At 44.0% G+C, this 20,500-nt stretch overlaps 1 protein-coding gene across 4 annotated transcripts in view; it reads left to right on the top strand.

Moving 5' to 3' along the window:
* LOC126995905 (dynein axonemal heavy chain 5-like) overlaps nt 1-20,500 on the top strand; it is a 237,639-nt gene that overhangs the window by 160,313 nt on the left and 56,826 nt on the right. For all 4 annotated transcript variants that reach the window (XR_007750824.1, XM_050855800.1, XM_050855799.1 and 1 more), the window contains 18 exons: nt 23-171; nt 787-919; nt 2,427-2,665; nt 3,058-3,298; nt 3,414-3,613; nt 4,062-4,226; nt 4,523-4,675; nt 8,443-8,650; nt 9,012-9,173; nt 9,418-9,642; nt 10,085-10,257; nt 10,504-10,682; nt 10,899-11,086; nt 14,735-14,929; nt 16,552-16,690; nt 17,117-17,274; nt 17,519-17,637; nt 17,788-17,915. Coding sequence is in view for 3 of the 4 variants with exons in the window: in XM_050855800.1 (XP_050711757.1) it covers nt 23-171; nt 787-919; nt 2,427-2,665; nt 3,058-3,298; nt 3,414-3,613; nt 4,062-4,226; nt 4,523-4,675; nt 8,443-8,650; nt 9,012-9,173; nt 9,418-9,642; nt 10,085-10,257; nt 10,504-10,682; nt 10,899-11,086; nt 14,735-14,929; nt 16,552-16,690; nt 17,117-17,274; nt 17,519-17,637; nt 17,788-17,915 (3,154 nt within the window). In the remaining variant the exon portion in view is untranslated. The remainder of the gene's footprint in view (nt 1-22; nt 172-786; nt 920-2,426; nt 2,666-3,057; nt 3,299-3,413; nt 3,614-4,061; nt 4,227-4,522; nt 4,676-8,442; nt 8,651-9,011; nt 9,174-9,417; nt 9,643-10,084; nt 10,258-10,503; nt 10,683-10,898; nt 11,087-14,734; nt 14,930-16,551; nt 16,691-17,116; nt 17,275-17,518; nt 17,638-17,787; nt 17,916-20,500) is intronic.

The following is a 20,500-nucleotide window of genomic DNA, read 5'->3' as shown; positions in this document are numbered from 1 at the left end:
CGTGATGTTATGCCTCTTCCAGGAGTCGTTTGGTCTGCTGGTGAAGTACGAGCTGGGTCTGAGCCAGGAGGAGGCGGAGCGCGTGGACAACCTGCGCTTCACGTGGCAGAAGGTGTTGGCGCAGGCTGTGGAGGTGCAGAACTTGCTGTCCCGCGTCCAGCCGTACTTTAGGTGAGAAACACAGCTTTTTGTGTCCCCTTGACCCCCCCCTCCCATGGCCCTTCTGCACTTGACTTTCTACTTTCTAGTGTCCAAATCCTATCTGCAAGAGTTATCCAGCATCTTCATTCCTTCATCCCTGCCACTGGTTCACTCTGGAGCGGCCTCTCTTCACCTGTATTTCATCCTGCCTACGACTTGACCTCCTTGATGTTTCTCCACCCGAAATTGACATGTCTTTTGGCCACTCATCTGTACTTCTTTTTATAGGGGCGGTGTTTAGCAGACTTTATTAATTTTATTTATTTTTGCCCTTGAGCTTCTTCCTTTACTGTAAAAAAAAAAAAAATGACTCACTTGTATCCATAGAAGTTCATTTTCAGAGTAAATTTATCTTCCCTTTGATCCAACATTCACTCCTTAGGTTAATGAGGGAGTCATTATCAGTAATCTCCTCCCAAAATTGACCTCACTTTTGGCCACTCCTCTTTACTCTTTCTATAGGAGCAGTGATTTATGGGCTTTTTTTTTTCATTAGTTTTTTTTTTTTTTTGCCCTTAAGCTATTTCCTTTACTTAAAAAAAAAAAAATAAAAAAAAATAAATCATCGCCCCATCTCGTGTGCAGGAATGAGTTGATCCATAACGTAGCCCAATTCAAGAAGGACTGCAGCAAGTTTGTGCATGACTACCGCGGGACGGGCCCAATGGTGCCAGGCCTGGACCCAAGGGATGCCTCGGACAGACTCATCATTGCACAGGTGGGTTATGTTTCACTAGACTCAGACACCAATACCAACCTACACCAATACCAACACCAATACCATTACCAACTCCAACACCAATACCAACACCAACACCAACACCAACCAACACCAATACCAACACCAATACCATTACCAACTCCATTACCAACACCAATACCAACACCAATACCATTACCAACTCCAACACCAACACCAATACCAACACCAACACCAATACCATTACCAACTCCAACACCAACACCAATACCAACACCAACACCAATACCAACACCAATACCAACACCAATACCAACACCAATACCATTACCAACTCCAACACCAACACCAATACCAACCAACACCAATACCAACACCAATACCATTACCAACTCCAACACCAACACCAATACCAACACCAACACCAATACCAACACCAATACCAACACCAATACCATTACCAACTCCAACACCAACACCAACACCAATACCAATACCAACCAACACCAATACCAACACCAATACCATTACCAACACCAACACCAACACCATTACCATTATCAACTCCAACACCAATACCAACACCAATACCATTACCAACTCCAACACCAACACCAATACCAACACCAACACCAATACCAACACCAACACCAATACCATTACCAACTCCAACACCAACACCAATACCATTACCAACTCCAACACCAATACCAACACCAATACCATTACCAACTCCAACACCAATACCAACACCAATACCAACACCAACACCAACACCAACACCAATACCAACACCAATACCAACACCAATACCATTACCAACTCCAACACCAACACCAACACCAATACCATTACCAACTCCAACACCAACACCAACACCAATACCAACACCAATACCAACACCAATACCATTACCAACTCCAACACCAACACCAACACCAATACCATTACCAACTCCAATACCAACACCAATACCATTACCAACTCCAACACCAACACCAACACCAATACCATTACCAACTCCAACACCAACACCAATACGAACACCAACACCAATACCAACACCAATACTAACACCAATACCAACACCAATACCAACACCAATACCAACACCAATACCAACTCCAACACCAACACCAATACCAACACCAATACCAATACCAACACCAATACCATTACCAACTCCAACACCAACACCAACACCAATACTAACACCAACACCAATACCAACACCAATACCAACACCAATACCAACACCAGTACCAACACCAGTACCAACACCAATACCAATACCAACGCCAACACCAATACCAACTCCAACACCAACACCAACACCAATACCAACACCAATACTAACACCAATACTAACACCAATACCAACACCAATACCAACACCAGTACCAATACCAACACCAACACTAACACCAATACCAACACCAGTACCAACACCAACACCAATACCATCACCAATACCAACAACAACAACAACAACAACAAAATCTAACCTACCCACCCCTTCTGCCAGAATCGCTTCGACACCCTGTGGAGGAAGCACTCAAGTTACTCCGTGGGTGAGGAGCTGTTCCGCCTCCCTCGTTCTGAGTTCCCAGAGCTGGCACAGATCCGCAAAGAGCTCAACCTCCTGCAGAAGCTCTACAAACTCTATAATGACGTCATCGATCGCGTTACGTCCTACTACGACATCCCGTGGGGCGAGGTCAACATTGAGGAGATTAACAATGAGCTCATGGAATTCCAAAACAGGTGATGTGTACTTGTGGTTTTGGTCTGCTTTTGGTGATTGCAGAAAATGGTGAAATGTAAACAGCAGATATCTAAAGAACCAAGTGACATGTTTGTAATAGTACTTGTGAATTAGGTCTGTCTTCATGTCTTCCTTCATACATAATAGATATTTGAAGAAGCAAGTGACCTGTTTATGTTAATGTTTGTGATTTAGGTATGTCTTCATGTTTTCATTCATAGAGACAGTAATAATATATGTGTATAATTGATATTTAAAGAAGATACTGATATATGCCTTTGTAATAATGCTTGTGGTCTTGGTCTGTCTTCATTCATACAGAAAACAAAAACAATGTAAATATAATAGATATCTGAAGAAGCAACTGACATGTGTTCGTACATTTCTCTAGATGCCGCAAGCTTCCGAAGGGGCTGAAGGAGTGGCCAGCCTTCAACACCCTCAAGAAGACGATAGACGACTTCAACGACATGTGTCCTCTGCTTGAGCTCATGTCCAACAAGGCCATGAAGCCCCGTCATTGGCAGCGCATCGCGGAGGTCATCAGCCGACCCCTCGAGGTGGACAGCGAGAACTTCTGCCTCAGGAACATCATGGACACGCCCCTCCTGCAGTTCAAGGAGGACATTGAGGCAAGTGAAGGGAGCTGAGGACTGCCTGAATGAATGTGTTTCCTGTCCTGCTTTTTCAGTTGAGGACACAGCAAGATTTTAACAATGGCATGTAAATCTTATTGTTTGCTTCCAGGACATCTGCATCTCGGCCGTCAAGGAGAAGGACATTGAGGCCAAGCTGAGGATTGTGACCAACGAGTGGGCCAACCACGACCTGACCTTCTCCACCTTCAAGAACCGTGGGGAGCTGCTCCTGCGAGGCGACACCACTGCTGAGGTCATCACCCAGCTGGAGGACTCCCTCATGGTGCTCGGATCACTCCTCTCCAACAGGTGAGGACTCTAATCTTTTCTCTTCTTCTCTCTTACTCTCTCTTCTTCCTCTCTAACAGGTGATCACTTTACTCTCTCTTTTCTTCTTCTTTAACCTAATGACTTGATGACTCTTCTCTCTTTCCACACTCTCACTGATGATTTGTAATGATTTTCTTCAGTTATTCACTTATTTCTATTCCTGTCAGTTAGTGCAGTTCTGATTGGTTCAGTTTTTAATGTGAGTCAGATTGAAATATAGGAATTCATGCATGGAAAGTTCTAGATACAGACTTATTTTTGGCCTACCTATCGCTGTGAAGAAGTTTCCTAAAGCCCAAAAGAAAATTAGGTATTGGAGATGTATAGTAGTTAGTGAACATAAGATTTCATTCTGCTTTATGGTAGGAATTATATACTCCTACAGCTTTTAGTGTAAGATCTAAACTAATTGTCATCCTCCACAAAGGTACAACGCGCCCTTCCGAAAGCAGATCCAGAAGTGGGTGAGCGACCTGTCCAACACCAACGAAATCCTGGAACGCTGGCTGTTTGTCCAAAACTTGTGGGTGTACCTGGAGGCCGTATTTGTGGGTGGGGACATTGCCAAGCAGCTGCCCAAGGAGGCCAAGAGGTAAGTGGGAAGGAGGGGAGGAAAGTTTATGAAAGACTTTAGATTTGAAATGTGTGAGGTCAAGAGATAAGTAGAAGAAAACACAGAGGAAAGAAGACAAATAAGACTCCAATAATAAAGATATAGGGAAAAGCTTGAAAAAAATAAGTGTCGTAAATATAAAAATAGCAAAATCTCATGAAAATATTGCTTTGTTACATTACTATAAAGAATCTACAGAAAATTATAACAAGCTGGACATGTATGGAAGTTTGTAAGACTTTAGCATCATGCATTATGAAGCTAACTCCTCACAGGTTCTACGTCATTGACAAGAACTGGCAGAAGATCATGGCCCGGGCACATGACAACCCCAACGTGGTGACCTGCTGCGTGGGCGACGACATGCTGAAGCAGCTGCTCCCCTACCTGCAGGACCAGCTGGAGGTGTGCCAGAAGAGCCTCTCTGGGTAAGCCTCCACCAGCACCAACATCAACATCAATACCACCAACACTCATACCAACACCAATTTTTACCAACACCAATACCAATACCAACATCAACACCATTACCAACACAAACACCAATACCAATATCAACACCAATACCATTACCAACACCACCACCACCACCACCACCAATACCACCAACACTAATACCAACACCAACACCAATACCAACACCAACACCAACACCAATACCAACACCAACATCATTACCGACACCAACACCATTACCAATACCAACACCATTACCAATACAACACCATTACCAACACCAATACCAACACCAACACCAATACCAACACCATTGCCATCACCAACACAATTACCAACACCAATACCAACATCAACACCATTACCAACACCAACACCATTACCAACACCAACACCAATACCAACACCAACACCAACACCAATACCAACACCAATACCAACACCAATACAACACCATTACCAACACCATTACCAACACCAACACCAATACCAACACCAACACCAACACAAACACCAATACCAGTATCAACACCAATACCATTACCAACACCACCACCACCACCAACACCAACACCACCAACAACATCAATACCAACACTAATACCAACACCAACACCAATACCAACACCAACACTAATTTTTACCGATACCATTCATTACCAACACCAACACCAATACCAACACCAATACCAACACCAACACCAATACCAACACCATGACCAACACCAATACCAACACCAACACCATGACCAACACCAACACCATTACCAACACCAATACTAACACCAACACCATTACCAACACCATTACCAACACTAATACCAACACCATTACCAACACCAATACCAACACCAATACCAACACCAACATCATTATCAACACCAACACCATTACCAATACCAACACCAATACCAACACCAACATCATTATCAACACCAACACCATTACCAATACCAACACCATTACCAGTACACCATTACCAACACCAATACCAACACCAATACCAACACCAACATCATTATCAACACCAACACCATTACCAGTACCAACACCATTACCAATACAACACCATTACCAACACCAACACCATTACCAACACCAACACCAATACCAACACCAATACCAACACCAACACCAATACCAACACCAACATCATTACCGACACCAACACCATTACCAATACCAACACCATTACCAACACCAACACCATTACCAACACCAATACCAACACCAATACCAACACCAACACCATTACCAACACCAATACCAACACCAACACCATTACCAACACCAACACCATTACCAACACCAACACCAATACCAACACCAACACCATTACCAACACCATTACCAACACCAATACCAACACCAATACCAACACCAACACCATTACCAACACCAACACCATTACCAACACCAATACCAACACCAACACCAACACCAATACCAACACCAACACCATTACCAACACCAACACCATTACCAACACCAACACCAACACTAACACCAATACCAACACCAAAACCATTACCAACACCAACACCATTACCAACACCAACACCATTACCAACACCAACACCAATACCAACACCATTACCAACACCAACACCATTACCAACACCAACAACATTACCAACACCAATACCAACACCATTACCAACACCAACACCATTACCAACACCAACACCATTACCAACACCAACACCATTACCAACACCAACACCATTACCAACACCAACACCATTACCAACACCAACACCAATACCAACACCATTACCAACACCATTACCAACACCAACACCATTACCAACACCAACACCATTACCAACACCAACACCATTACCAACACCAACACCATTACCAACACCAACACCAATACCAACACCAACACCATTACCAACACCAACACCATTACCAACACCAACACCATTACCAACACCAACACCATTACCAACACCATTACCAACACCAACACCATTACCAACACCAACACCATATTACCAACACCTACATTATTACCAACACCAACACCATTACCAACACCATTACCAACACCAACACCATTACCAACACTATTACCAACACCATTACCAACACCAACACCATTGCCAACACCAACACCATTACCAACACCTTCATTATTACCAACACCAACACCATTACCAACACCAATACCAACACCATTACCAACACCATTACCAGCACCAATACCATTACCAACACCAACACTATTACCAACACCAACATTATTAGCAACACCAACACCAGTACCAATACCAACATCTCTACCACCACCACCACCACCACTACCAACAACAACAACAACAACAACAACAACCCCAACGCCACCATCACCACCACCACTAACCTTCACAAACGCTAATTAATGCCACAATAACAATGCAAACTTTTGTACCCCTTATTGAATTTACTTTTTACTAAACCCTTAAAGCGCAGGTGTTGACAATAGTTGACAGCTGGTGCCTGGGCTCAAACTGCGGGTGTCGACAATAGTCGACAAGGCATTTTTTGACTTAGCGCGCCGTCAAATTTATTTTGTTTATGCTGAAGTAGGGTAAGGATGTCGTTTTCTTTCAAACAATACCCAACCATGCTCTCTTGACTAATTATTGGTCAGTGTATGACTTGTGTAAATTTTGAAATGATGTCCGCTAGACATCCCACCAGGCAATTTCATCCACAAGATGGGGGCCCTTTGACCTCAATACCCATCAAGGGCATCAAGAAGGCCTAAATTAAGTTATTTTGGGGTGTGGTTCACATAAACTGTATAAAAGTTATGCTTCTTATTACTAAATCATAGAAGGGAAGTCCACTCGGGGTGGAAAACTGTCTATAAAAATGTGCTCTCAGTGATCCTACTTCAGTATTCTGTACACGCTCTACCAGTTGTCATATAGTCTTCAACTTAACGTTAATAAACAGTTAAGAGTATGTGCTTTACAATGGTACTTCATTCAGTTATGTGAGTTAAAGTGAGGTATGTTTTTGCCTGAATATGCCCGCGTGGGAGGACAGGCACGCAAAATAAGCCCGTGCTTTGAGGGTTAAGGTTTGATAAGGTTTAGAATATATATACAGGTAACTCGATTTGCGCAAGTATTGTGTCCTTGAAGAGGTCGCGTAAATCAAAAACAATGTAAATCAAACAAGAGGTAGGTTTCTATCAAAAAATAAATATTCATTCAGTGGAGAGAGAGAGAGAGAGAGAGAGAGAGAGAGAGAGAGAGAGAGAGAGAGAGAGAGAATATCCATATCACCGAGATATCCACTCAGGCACTCAATCTCAGCCTCATTCGTGTGAAGAAGAAATGAGGGACACCATGAGCGACTGGCTAGTATTGGTACCGGTACTGAGCAGTCTGGTACCGGTACCGTACTGTATAACTGGTACCGTTAGTACCAGTACTGGTACCAGTACCTGCGCACCCCTATTGTTGAGTAGCGTATAAGTGAAAAAAAACGTGTAAATTAAACATTTATTTGGATTTTGGACCCCGCGTTATTTAAAAAACGCATAAACCAAACTCGCGTAAATCGAGAGTTACCTGTACCCTACTTATAGATCTGTATAATGGGATGACAGCGGGAATATTTGAAACATGGTAGTTGGAAAATCTGAGGACAGGAGTGTACAAGGATAACATTAATGGTGTAAGTGAATCTGTATAGTAGCCATTCTGTTGCCTCTGTATTCATATTAACTCTCATTCCTCAGGTATTTGGAGAAGAAGAGGATGATGTTCCCACGGTTCTTCTTCGTGTCCGACCCGGCCCTGCTCGAGATCCTCGGCCAAGCTTCAGACTCACACACCATCCAGTCTCACCTCCTCTCCATCTTTGACAACACCAAGACCGTCCGCTTCCATGAGCAGGACTACGACCGCATCACTGCTATCTCGTCATCAGAAGGAGAGGTTGTGCAGGTGAGGTGTCGTTTACTTGTGTCACAGGCAGCTCCTTTCCTATTCCTCAACGATACAGTAAAGTGACTATGGGGATACGAAAAAGGCCCAGTAGTCATCTGAGCTAATGGGATGTCTCTTTAGCACATTAGGAAAGTGTTGGCCTTTCCATCTCCCCAGGTTGTTATTGTTACAACCATAATGTGTTTCAACAGTTCATGGCTCCTCTCATATAGACCAATTCTTCATGTATTTTGAGGGTAACAAATATCTCAATACACTGGCCGTAATGGTGGTATACACAATGATACCGTACAGATTTTAAGAGAAAACACATGGCACATATTTTATAAGCATACAAATTTGAGTATTATGTTTGCAGCTGGAGAAGCCGGTGCGTGCTGAGGGCAGCGTGGAGGTGTGGCTGATGAAGCTGCTGTCCATGTGTCAGCAGTCAGTGCACGGCATCATCCGCCAGGCCCACCATGTCATCCAGGACCCCGACCTCAACGTGCTGCGCTTCTTGGAGCAGTTTCCAGCACAGGTGAGTCAGCGACTGCAAGCACCGCATTCAGGGCTGTTCCAGGGAATTTGTAATCAGTGATGATATAGAAAGATGAATTTTTATAAAGATATGATTCTTATTAGGAAGGAAAGTAAACTGAAGGATGTAACTGCTATTGGTAATCATGAGGAAGCACTGATATATATGTTTTTGGAATGTCTTGTTGGTCTTGGCTGGATAACACTGACAACTCTTCCTCGATGTGCTGTTTTGTGTGCCTCAGGTGGGCATCTTAGGGCTGCAAATGATCTGGACAAGGGACTCCGAGATGGCCCTCACCCAGGCCAGGGCTGACCGCCGGGTGATGGCTGACATGAACAACCGCTTCCTGGACCTGCTCAACCTGCTCATCAACCAGACTACACGAGACCTGGAGCCTGTGCAGCGGACCAAGTATGAGACCCTGATCACCATCCACATCCACCAGCGTGACATCTTCGACAGCATGGTGAGGATGCAGATGCTTATGGAGAGCAGTAATGGCTTCATCTATGTCATTATCATTTTACTTTGCTACTCTGACATTTATGAGGCACAGCATGGTGAGGACGCAGATGCTTATGGAGAGCAGTAATGGCTTCATCTATGTCATTATCATTTTATGAGGTCTGGTGAGATTGCAGATGCTTATGGAGAGCAGTAATGGCTTCATCTATGTCATTATCATTTTACTTTGCTACTCTGACATTTACGAGGCACAGTCTGGTGAGGACGCAGATGGTTTTAGAAAGAGTAACTGTGGTTTGGTCTGTATCACCCGTGTCATTATTATTTTCCAACATTCATGAGTTGTAGTCTTAGGAGCAGCTTAGATAATAATGTGCAGGGGAAGCCTTACAAGTTATTATGTGACCCCTTGTAGTGTAAAATTGTAACTGTTTTCCTCTCAGTGTCGGAACAATGTGCGTTCGGTGATGGACTTTGACTGGCTGCGGCAGATACGCATTTACTTCCGGGAGGACCTGGACAAAACCAACATTGTTCTCACGGACGTCACCTTCCAGTACCAGAATGAGTTTGTGGGTTGCACTGAGCGCCTGGTCATCACGCCTCTCACTGACAGGTATCTTCATGACGTGTGTGTTTGCAGTGAAGGGCACAAGTGTTCCCTTAGCTCATCTCTGTTACACACTTGTTAAAACACATGCTCCATTCACTCTGTACACACAACGTGCACATATTTCATTATCCGTGTCACGGCTGTTTGTTGCCATGGCCCAAAGTATCTTGCATGAAAGCAGTGTCTGATGCTACGATGTGTGGATGCAATGGTGTCGATGAAGAAATTCTGATCCTCAACTCCCTGCAGGTGCTACATCACACTGGCGCAGGCACTGAGCATGAGCATGGGTGGGTGTCCTACAGGGCCGGCAGGTACGGGCAAGACAGAGACCACCAAGGACATGGGCAAGACGCTGGGCAAGTATGTGGTGGTCTTCAACTGCTCAGACCAGATGGACTACCGAGGCCTGGGCAGGATTTTTAAGGGTGAGTTTCATGCTGCCAAAGGCCCTCATAAAGTCGTAACATCCTTGGTGCTTTATGTTGAACCAAAGATGTCGTAGTAACAGTTTTATATTGAAACACTAAGAAAATACATTGGAGTAGTCACACCTTCGTAAATCTTGCAGAAAGTATATGCAGATGACAGCAATGCACCTTACCATCCTCTTTCCCATCTTATTCCCTCTTGCACTTGTTCAGGCCTTGCACAGTCTGGCTCATGGGGATGCTTTGATGAGTTCAACCGCATTGAGCTCCCGGTGTTGTCTGTGGCGGCCCAGCAGATCGCTGTCGTCCACACCTGCAAGAAGGAGCGGCGCAAAGCCTTCCACTTCACCGATGGAGACGTCATCCCCATGAGCACGGAGTTTGGGATATTTTTGACCATGGTGAGAGTTGTATTTTTTCTAGATTTGTATATATGTGTGTGTGTGTGTGTGTGTATTTACCTAGTAAGTTGTATTATCTAACTGGAAAATGAGTAATGCTTGCAGGATCCCGTCTGAGTTTTAGTTGGTCAAATTTAGCTTTAAACTCATTTTAAGTTTTTGGATTCAACAACCTTCTATGTGTGTGTGGGTGGGTGTGGGTGTGTCTGCAATTTAACCAACTTTCTTAACATTTCAGACACCAACACAAGGTGGAATATGGTTGAAACATCTTTTTAGTAATATTTTTTTCTCATATTGGGTAGTGAGAAGACATGATAATTGCCTAGCAATGAAGCTATGACATTACTTCTCCACATAATAGGTAACATGTGACTTTTTATAACATTTTTGTTGTTTATGTTCCATCAATAACAGAGTGTAGGCCATGAATTGTGTGTTCTCGTCATTATGTGCTGCCCTCATTGATTGTCCCTGTCCTTGTTGCTCAGTGTTGGAATGTGCTGTGTGTGCGTGTCCCTGTGTGTGTATCTGTGTGTTCCTTGGTGGCACTCATAAAGCCACAAGGCTGTTGGTTGGCCCTCAGTGAGGCACCACCACAGAGCCAAGGAGAGGCAAGGAGGTTCCTAAGTGCTCTCCTTCAGCATACAATAATGTCTCAGTCTGCTTCTGTTTTCACCATCCTTTCATTCTCTGCACTAACCTCTTCACCTGTGCAAAATATTAAATGCTGATAGACTAAATAACCATTTATACTTAAACAAAGAATCCATGTACACAGTTCCTCTAAACAATATATCTACCTACATAAAGCATGCCATAGATAATTAAAATAAATAACGTATTGGTATATTACTAAACACAGTATAGACCTTCTCTAAATAGGCAGTATATATATATGTAAAAGAAAGATTCAGCTGCAGCTTTAGCAAGTCAGAGTCACCTGGAATGCTTATGGGAGGCACCTTCCCTTCCCTGCTTGACTGTTGCTTGAGTCCAGGCATTGCTGAGCTCCCCAGGGACTGTGTCTCATCACAGTGTACCCAGTCAAAGTCTCCTCATGATTCAAACTTTCAAGAGTCGTAAGAGTAGAGTACTAGTAGGTTTATAAGCAGGTTGTCTAGTTGGTAATGTTCTAATGCAGCTTCCTCCTGACACACTTGACAGAACATAGCTGCCAATTGGATCAAGGTAACACAGCCTCCCCTCACCTCACCATTACTCAAATGACCTTCCTCATGCTGCTGGTGTTCACACATCATACCTCTGTTCCCTCGGCCTCCTCTCTAGACTGTATATGACATCTTTTTTTTTACATTTCCATAGTTTGAGGGAAATTAGCTGTTTTTGCTAGTCATCCATAACTTTTACCCTCCAACTAACTAGAACAATTTTTTAACTAGAAAGCCAAGATGTGAAAGACTCCTCTTTACACATCCATACACGACATCATGTTGCTTCCCTAGTAAGTTCATTTGACTGTTCTGCCAACACTTGGTCAACTGTGACTGTCCTCCTCCTCCTGTTTTGCTCCTTCCCTGGCCAGTTGCCAAACAAGAAGAGACACACAAACACCTGGTGGCAGACACAGAGCACCTCGCTGCATCCCTTGACCATACAGACCCGGGCCCAGCCAGCGCCTCACCCTCCCATACAGCATAAACGCACCACTCCTCACTCCTACATCTAGCATTAGTCTTTACAGTTTCACCATGAGAATTTTTGCAAGCAACCCTGATAAAACTGAACAATATACATGATTTTTGCATAATAAACACAAAAAGATACTCTGGCATGGAAGTGTCATGACTTGTGTCTGCATGTCTGACTGTGATGTGCATGCTGCTCACGAGTAATAATAATTTTCTGTCGACAGCAACAAGCCCTTGCCACGTATCAGGTAATGCTGCAGCCCCTTAAACAGTCTGTAAATACCTGTTGTGTATAAATAATGTCAAGGAAATATAAGCAATATAAATAAAGTCCGCTGTCATGCGGTGCAATGTGCCTTGTGCCTTGAATAAAATGCATGGATGCCATGATTTGGATAAGCGTTTTGGTGGACAGAGGAACCACTGACACAGCCTGCCATCCACCCACCAACACTGCATGCTTTCTGGAGACGTGATGACAGTCAAGGGTTATGTTTTGGTCTCCACTCCTGCCCTCAGCAGTGGGCAAAGGGTTGTAATGTTCAGTGGTAGCCCATCATTATTAAAACTAGGAAAGGTTCTTGAATCTCTCTATAGAGGAAAGTGTTCCTTCCTGTAATTTTTTACATTTTAACGCTAAAGTTTTTAGAAGGGAAAAATCATGAGAGTTGGAGATCTCCAGGAAGATATTTGTAGAAATTTAAAACTAATTTTGATTTACAATGAGAAGTTGATCAAAAATGTGTAGAAATATGTGTTCCATACTCAGAGGATGTGGCAGCAGAGAAACATTCATAGTAACTGGTGACAAGAAAGGAATTTTGCAGCATTATGAATTATTAGAAAAGGGCAAATGGATTGGCAAATTCTTTCTAGTGTTAATGTGTCAAATGAAAAATCATACCCTAAATATACAAATGAAACCATGTATATACAAAGGTTTTTGTAAAATATGAACACCAGTGGAGGCATGCCATCTGAAGAGAGATAAAAAAGGGTAAAAAATAATTGTTCTTCTGAAAACATGAACAACTATAATAGTTGCATGGACTCAATGAAATGCAACCCTGACCAGCATGTGTTGTTAGTGCATGGTGTGAAGGTCATGGCTGAGTGTGTGGGAAGAGACTGAAAACACCATTGTGCAGGCCTCTCCACAAGGCTGCCACCATGTTTCAGTGGCCTCCATCCACTACATAGGCAGTAAGATGTGTGGGCTGGTGTGATGTGTGCGTCCCAGGGAGAATTAATTATAGTTTACTTCAATCAGGATCAGTAATGACTTGAGGGATACAATTTTTTTTTTTTTTCAGTTTACAGAGTACGTTATAGACATTTAAGAAACATGGCTGTGGAGACAAAACTTGTATGAAAGTGAGCAGTAGTATTGGTGTGTGTGTGTGTGTGTGTGTGTGTGTATCACTCTCCATCTCTCAATCACTTCCTTCCCCTGTCTGACAACCCTCTGTTACATAAGCTCTCTTCCTGGAAGACTCTCCCTTCCATGACTTGCTCAGGTGACTGGATTAGCTCGCACCCAAGAGCCACAGTCTGGGCCTGTGTTCAGCATGTGTCTTGAGCAGAATGCCACACTCTCTCGTCCTTCATTGCATCCCTGTTTGCACTGAATGGACTTGGGGGTTGGCCCACAAGTGTTAGTGAACCAGGAAACTCACCACATTGGGCTGTACATACACTCCAGTGGACCCCAGAACTGACTGTTGCATGATAAGATTCTGTTTTACTGTATATCTCTTCCAGTGAGGTTTTATTCCAGGACGTGTGTTATGAAATGTGAGAGTGAGCATGGGGTAGGGATAGGCCAGTGCTGCCAGTCAGCTTGTTAAGTGCTAATGCATGAGGTCTGTCTCTCCCTCCTCACTCGCATCTCTCCATCACTGTGTATATACTCTCGTCACTCCCCACTCCTCCCACCCTTCACCCCCGCCATCGCCTCCACCTCCTGTACCTGCCACCCGGGGCGCTGCCACACCAGAACCTGGGCTACCACGGCCGCCAAGTGCTGCCGGAGAACCTCAAGATTCAGTTCCGCAACGTGGCCATGATGGTGCCCGACCGACAGATCATCATCAGGGTGAAGCTGGCCTCGTGCGGCTTCCTGGAGAACATCACGCTGGCTCGCAAGTTCTTTACGCTGTACAAGCTGTGTGAAGAACAGCTCACCAAGCAGGTATGTGGCCCCTCCAGTGTGGGAAGTGCAGTAAACCTTTGATGAGTCATAACATGGGTAAGTTGAGGAGGGAGGGGATGAAGTGTTTTATCATGCCACTAATGTTCATGGCTGGATGAGGAGAGTTAGGGTGAAGTGTCTGATCATGCCACTCCTGTTCATGGCTGGATGAGGAGAGTTAGGATGAAGTGTTTTATCATGCCACTCCTGTTCATGGCTGAATGAGGAGAGTTAGGGTGCAGTGTCTGATCATGCCACTCCTGTTCAAGGCTGGATGAGGAGAGTTAGGGTGCAGTGTTTTATCATGCCACTCCTGTTCATGGCTGGATGAGGAGAGTTAGGGTGAAGTGTCTGATCATGCCACTCCTGTTCATGGCTGAATGAGGAGAGTTAGGGTGCAGTGTTTTATCATGCCACTCCTGTTCATGACTGAATGAGGAGAGTTAGGGTGCAGTGTCTGATCATGCCACTCCTGTTCATGGCTGGATGAGGAGAGTTAGGGTGCAGTGTTTTATCATGCCACTCCTGTTCATGGCTGGATGAGGAGAGTTAGGGTGAAGTGTCTGATCATGCCACTCCTGTTCATGGCTGGATGAGGAGAGTTAGGGTGCAGTGTCTGATCATGCCACTCCTGTTCATGGCTGGATGAGGAGAGTTAGGGTGCAGTGTCTGATCATGCCACTCCTGTTCATGGCTGGATGAGGAGAGTTAGGGTGCAGTGTCTGATCATGCCACTCCTATTCATGGCTGGATGAGGAGAGTTAGGGTGCAGTGTCTGATCATGCCACTCCTGTTCATGGCTGGATGAGGAGAGTTAGGGTGCAGTGTCTGATCATGCCACTCCTGTTCATGGCTGGATGAGGAGAGTTAGGGTGCAGTGTCTGATCATGCCACTCCTGTTCATGGCTGGATGAGGAGAGTTAGGGTGCAGTGTCTGATCATGCCACTCCTGTTCATGGCTGGATGAGGAGAGTTAGGGTGCAGTGTCTGATCATGCCACTCCTGTTCATGGCTGGATGAGGAGTTAGGTGCAGTGTTTTTATCATGCACTCCTGATCATGCCACTCCTGTTCATGGCTGGATGAGGAGAGTTAGGGTGCAGTGTCTGATCATGCCACTCCTGTTCATGGCTGGATGAGGAGAGTTAGGGTGCAGTGTCCTGTTCATGGCTGTGCAGTGTCTGATCATGCCACTCCTGTTCATGGCTGGATGAGGAGAGTTAGGGTGCAGTGTCTGATCATGCCACTCCTCATTGCTGGCTGGGGAGAGTAAAGGTAAAGTGTTTACTCCAGCCACTTCCAGGTAGATGTTTTTTGTCTGAGTCAATGTCATATCAAGAGTAATGAGTCTTGTTTTCTAATGAGCTGGCTTGTTGTGGCTATTGTGAGTATCAGACCTACCGAAACTCTTGACCACAGTTTAAAGGCTTTTTCTCTTGAATAAACTTGCTGTCATTGGGTGTGAGGTGTCTGGAACAGGTGATGCTTTCTGTGTACTATGAATACTCTGAGATAATTCCTTTGTTAATCTTGCTTTGAGTATTGAGTATCTTTAAGTATTGACAAGTAACACAACATTCCAGCACACTAGCATGACTTCCCTCACCGCCGTGCTTCCCTCAGGTGCATTACGACTTTGGGCTACGGAACATCCTGTCTGTGCTGAGGACTCTGGGCGCCTCCAAGCGAGCCAACCCCAAAGACTCTGAGTCCACCATTGTCATGAGAGTCCTGAGGGACATGAACCTTTCCAAACTGGTCGGTGAGTAAGCGCTGCAATAAATGAACATGACTGATTTGTTCTCTGCTTCTTATGGTTTCATTTTAAAGGTATTGAGTTGTTTGCTTTGTGTTTTTGATAAATTAGAAGGCAGGTGGCCATTCTTCTGAAAGATACTGAAGAGGATAGTGCCCTCACTGAACATCACACCCAGAGTAAGGGCCTCATTGACCTCATTGGTAAAATATACCACATTTGAAGAAGTTTACCCTCCAAGCTATTTGAGTAATTATGTTTATATTTGTGTCTGCCTATCACAGTTCTTTGGATTAGGTTGTTAGTGGCATTTTTGTATTTCATGTGAAGCTTAATTGCTTTTCTTTTTATTTACCTTGCTGGTGATTGACTTGTTCTGAACACATAATATTTTAATGGTTTAGGCTTTGAGCATCATATTTTGTGTTTCAGATGAGGACGAGCCTCTCTTCATGTCCCTGATAGATGACCTCTTCCCAAACATGGTGCAGGAGAAGGGTTACCACAACCAGCTCACCACTGCCATCGGGGAGGTGGTCAACGAGCTGGGCCTCATCAACCACCCACCATGGACACTCAAGCTGATCCAGGCAAGTCTCATTAATATACCAAATTATTAATGAAGTGAAGCATTTTGTCGTCACTGTACTTGCCTATTATATTCATTGTTTTAACTCTGTGTCATTGAAGTGTGTGGAGCAGAGTAAAGAAAGACCTCTGTTTTTATTGTCTTTTGAGAGCTCCAGCATAAACTGACATCAGAAAAGATACTGAAGAGGACGCTGCTGCTCCAAGGTAACAAGGCTTCATTTCATGCCTGTTCTGTCTCTTTAGCTGTACGAAACACAGCGGGTGAGGCACGGCATGATGACGCTGGGGCCAAGTGGTGCCGGCAAGACCTCCTGTATCCACGTCCTCATGAAGGCACTCTCCAGGATTGGTCTTCCCCACAGGTCTGGCCCAAGCTTTAGCCATACTTTAATGGTGAAATATGTACATGTAGAATTTATAATGCTGTCTTAAAATCCTCCCCTAAAAGTATGCAGGTAATCTATTGTAGAATCATAAACTGTTGCACAAACCCACCATTGTCCTCACCCCAGGGAGCTGCGCATGAACCCTAAGGCCATCACCTCGGCCCAGATGTTTGGCCGGCTGGACGTGGCCACCAACGACTGGACGGACGGCATCTTCTCCACACTCTGGCGAAAAACTCTCAAGGCCAAGAAAGGTGGGAGGGGACTGAAGGGCTTAGCAGAGTTTCAGTTGTGTCTTTCCTACCTTCCTGTATTGTTGCTTGTGTTGTGTGTTTCCTGTCTTCATGTGTTGTGTGTTTCCTGTCTTCTTGTGTTGTGTGTTTCCTGTCTTCTTGTGTTGTGTGTTTCCTGTCTTCATGTGTTGTGTGTTTCCTGTCTTCATGTGTTGTGTGTTTCCTGTCTTCATGTGTTGTGTGTTTCCTGTCTTCATGTGTTGTGTGTTTCCTTTCTTCATGTGTTGTGTGTTTCCTGTCTTCATGTGTTGTGTGTTTCCTGTCTTCTTATGTTGTTTGTTTCCTGTCTTCATGTGTTGAGTGTTTCCTGTCTTCATGTGATGTGTGTTTCCTGTCTTCTTGTGATGTGTGTTTCCTGTCTTCTTGTGTTGTGTGTTTCCTGTCTTCTTGGGTTGTGTGTTTCCTGTCTTGTGTTGTGTGTTTCCTGTCTTCATGTGTTGTGTGTTTCCTGTCTTCATGTGTTGTGTGTTTCCTGTCGTCTTGTGTTGTGTGTTTCCTGTCTTCATGTGTTGTGTGTTTCCTACCTTCCTGTATTGTGTTTTTCCTGTCTTCTTGTGTTGTGTGTTTCTTGTCTTCTTGTGTTGTGTTTTTCCTGTCTTCTTGTGTTGTGTGTTTCCTGTCTTCATGTGTTGTGTGTTTCCTGTCTTCTTGTGTTGTGTGTTTTCTGTCTTGTGTTGTGTGTTTCCTGTCTTCATGTGTTGTGTGTTTCCTGTCTTCATGTGTTGTGTGTTTCCTGTCTTCTTGTGTTGTGTGTTTCCTGTCTTCATGTGTTGTGTGTTTCCTGTCTTCATGTGTTGTGTGTTTCCTGTCTTCTTGTGTTGTGTGTTTCTTGTCTTCTTGTGTTGTGTTTTTCCTGTCTTCTTGTGTTGTGTGTTTCCTGTCTTCATGTGTTGTGTGTTTCCTGTCTTCATGTGTTGTGTGTTTCCTGTCTTCTTGTGTTGTGTGTTTCCTGTCTTCATGTGTTGTGTGTTTCCTGTCTTCATGTGTTGTGTGTTTCCTGTCTTCATGTGTTGTGTGTTTCCTGTCTTCTTGTGTTGTGTGTTTCCTGTCTTCTTGTGTTGTGTGTCTCCTGTCTTCTTGTGTTGTGTGTTTCCTGTCTTCTTGTATTGTGTGTTTCCTGTCTTCTTGTGTTGTGTGTTTCCTGTCTTCTTGTGTTGTGTGTTTCCTGTCTTCATGTGTTGTGTGTTTCCTGTCTTGTGTTGTGTGTTTCCTGTCTTCTTGTGTTGTGTGTTTCCTGTCTTCTTGTGTTGTGTGTTTCCTGTCTTCATGTGTTGTGTGTTTCCTGTCTTCTTGTGTTGTGTGTTTCCTGTCATCTTGCATTTTGTGTTTCCTGTCTTCTTGTGTTGTGTGTTTCCTGTCTTTTTGTGTTGTGTGTTTCCTGTCATCTTGCATTTTGTGTTTCCTGTCTTCTTGTGTTGTGTGTTTCCTGTCTTCATGTGTTGTGTGTTTCCTGTCTTCATGTGTTGTGTGTTTCCTGTCGTCATGTGTTGTGTCATAGATCGTCCCTGAACAATCACTTTCTGCTTCAAGGCCTTGTTCCTGAGGTCACGTCCTTGGAAATTGAAACAGTTGAAGACCTGCTGATGAGATGGGCGTCCTCATATCTTCCACTGCCTTCTGTGTCTTGTCCTCTGGATCCTGCAGTTGTGGGAAGGGTACAGCAGCGATAATCCTTTACAGAGAAGTGCGAGTTGCCATGTAGGCACTAACTAAACATTTCTTGTTTCCTAATACGTAAAACTGTGGACTTCAATTTCAACCTAAAGCAGTGCACGCATGGTGCTATTTTATATAAGTTACCTTGAATCCTCGACCAAATCCTCTAGAGACACTCCTGCCTGCTTGTATGCACTAAAACTTGAAGATTAAGAACGCAGAGTGTGTTTGAGTTAAGACTGAAGAGATTTCCCGTCAACTAGTTGTGAAGTCTATGGTTGTGTGTTTCCTGTCTTCTTGTGTTGTGTGTTTCCTGTCTTCATGTGTTGTGTGTTTCCTGTCTTCTTGTGTTGTGTGTTTCCTGTCTTCTTGTGTTGTGTGTTTCCCATCTTCATGTGTTGTGTGTTTCCTGTCTTCATGTGTTGTGTGTTTCCTGTCTTCTTGTGTTGTGTGTTTCCTGTCTTCATGTGTTGTGTGTTTCCTGTCTTCTTGTGTTGTGTGTTTCCTGTCTTCTTGTGTTTTGTGTTTCCTGTCTTCATGTGTTGTGTGTTTCCTGTCTTCTTGTGTTGTGTGTTTCCTGTCTTCTTGTGTTGTGTCTTTCCTGTCCTCATGTGTTGTGTGTTTCCTGTCTTCATGTGTTGTGTGTTTCCTGTCTTCATGTGTTGTGTGTTTCCTGTCTTCATGTGTTGAGTGTTTCCTGTCTTCATGTGTTGTGTGTTTCCTGTCTTCTTGTGTTGTGTGTTTCCTGTCTTCATGTGATGTGTGTTTCCCATCTTCATGTGTTGTGTGTTTCCTGTCTTCATGTGTTGTGTGTTTCCTGTCTTCTTGTGTGTTTCCCATCTTCATGTGTTGTGTGTTTCCTGTCTTCATGTGTTGTGTGTTTTCTGTCT

Source organism: Eriocheir sinensis, chromosome 9, assembly GCF_024679095.1.
Source record: "Eriocheir sinensis breed Jianghai 21 chromosome 9, ASM2467909v1, whole genome shotgun sequence".
In the NCBI taxonomy this organism is placed as follows: domain Eukaryota; kingdom Metazoa; phylum Arthropoda; class Malacostraca; order Decapoda; family Varunidae; genus Eriocheir; species Eriocheir sinensis.
This window is presented reverse-complemented; position numbering and strand designations above follow the sequence as displayed.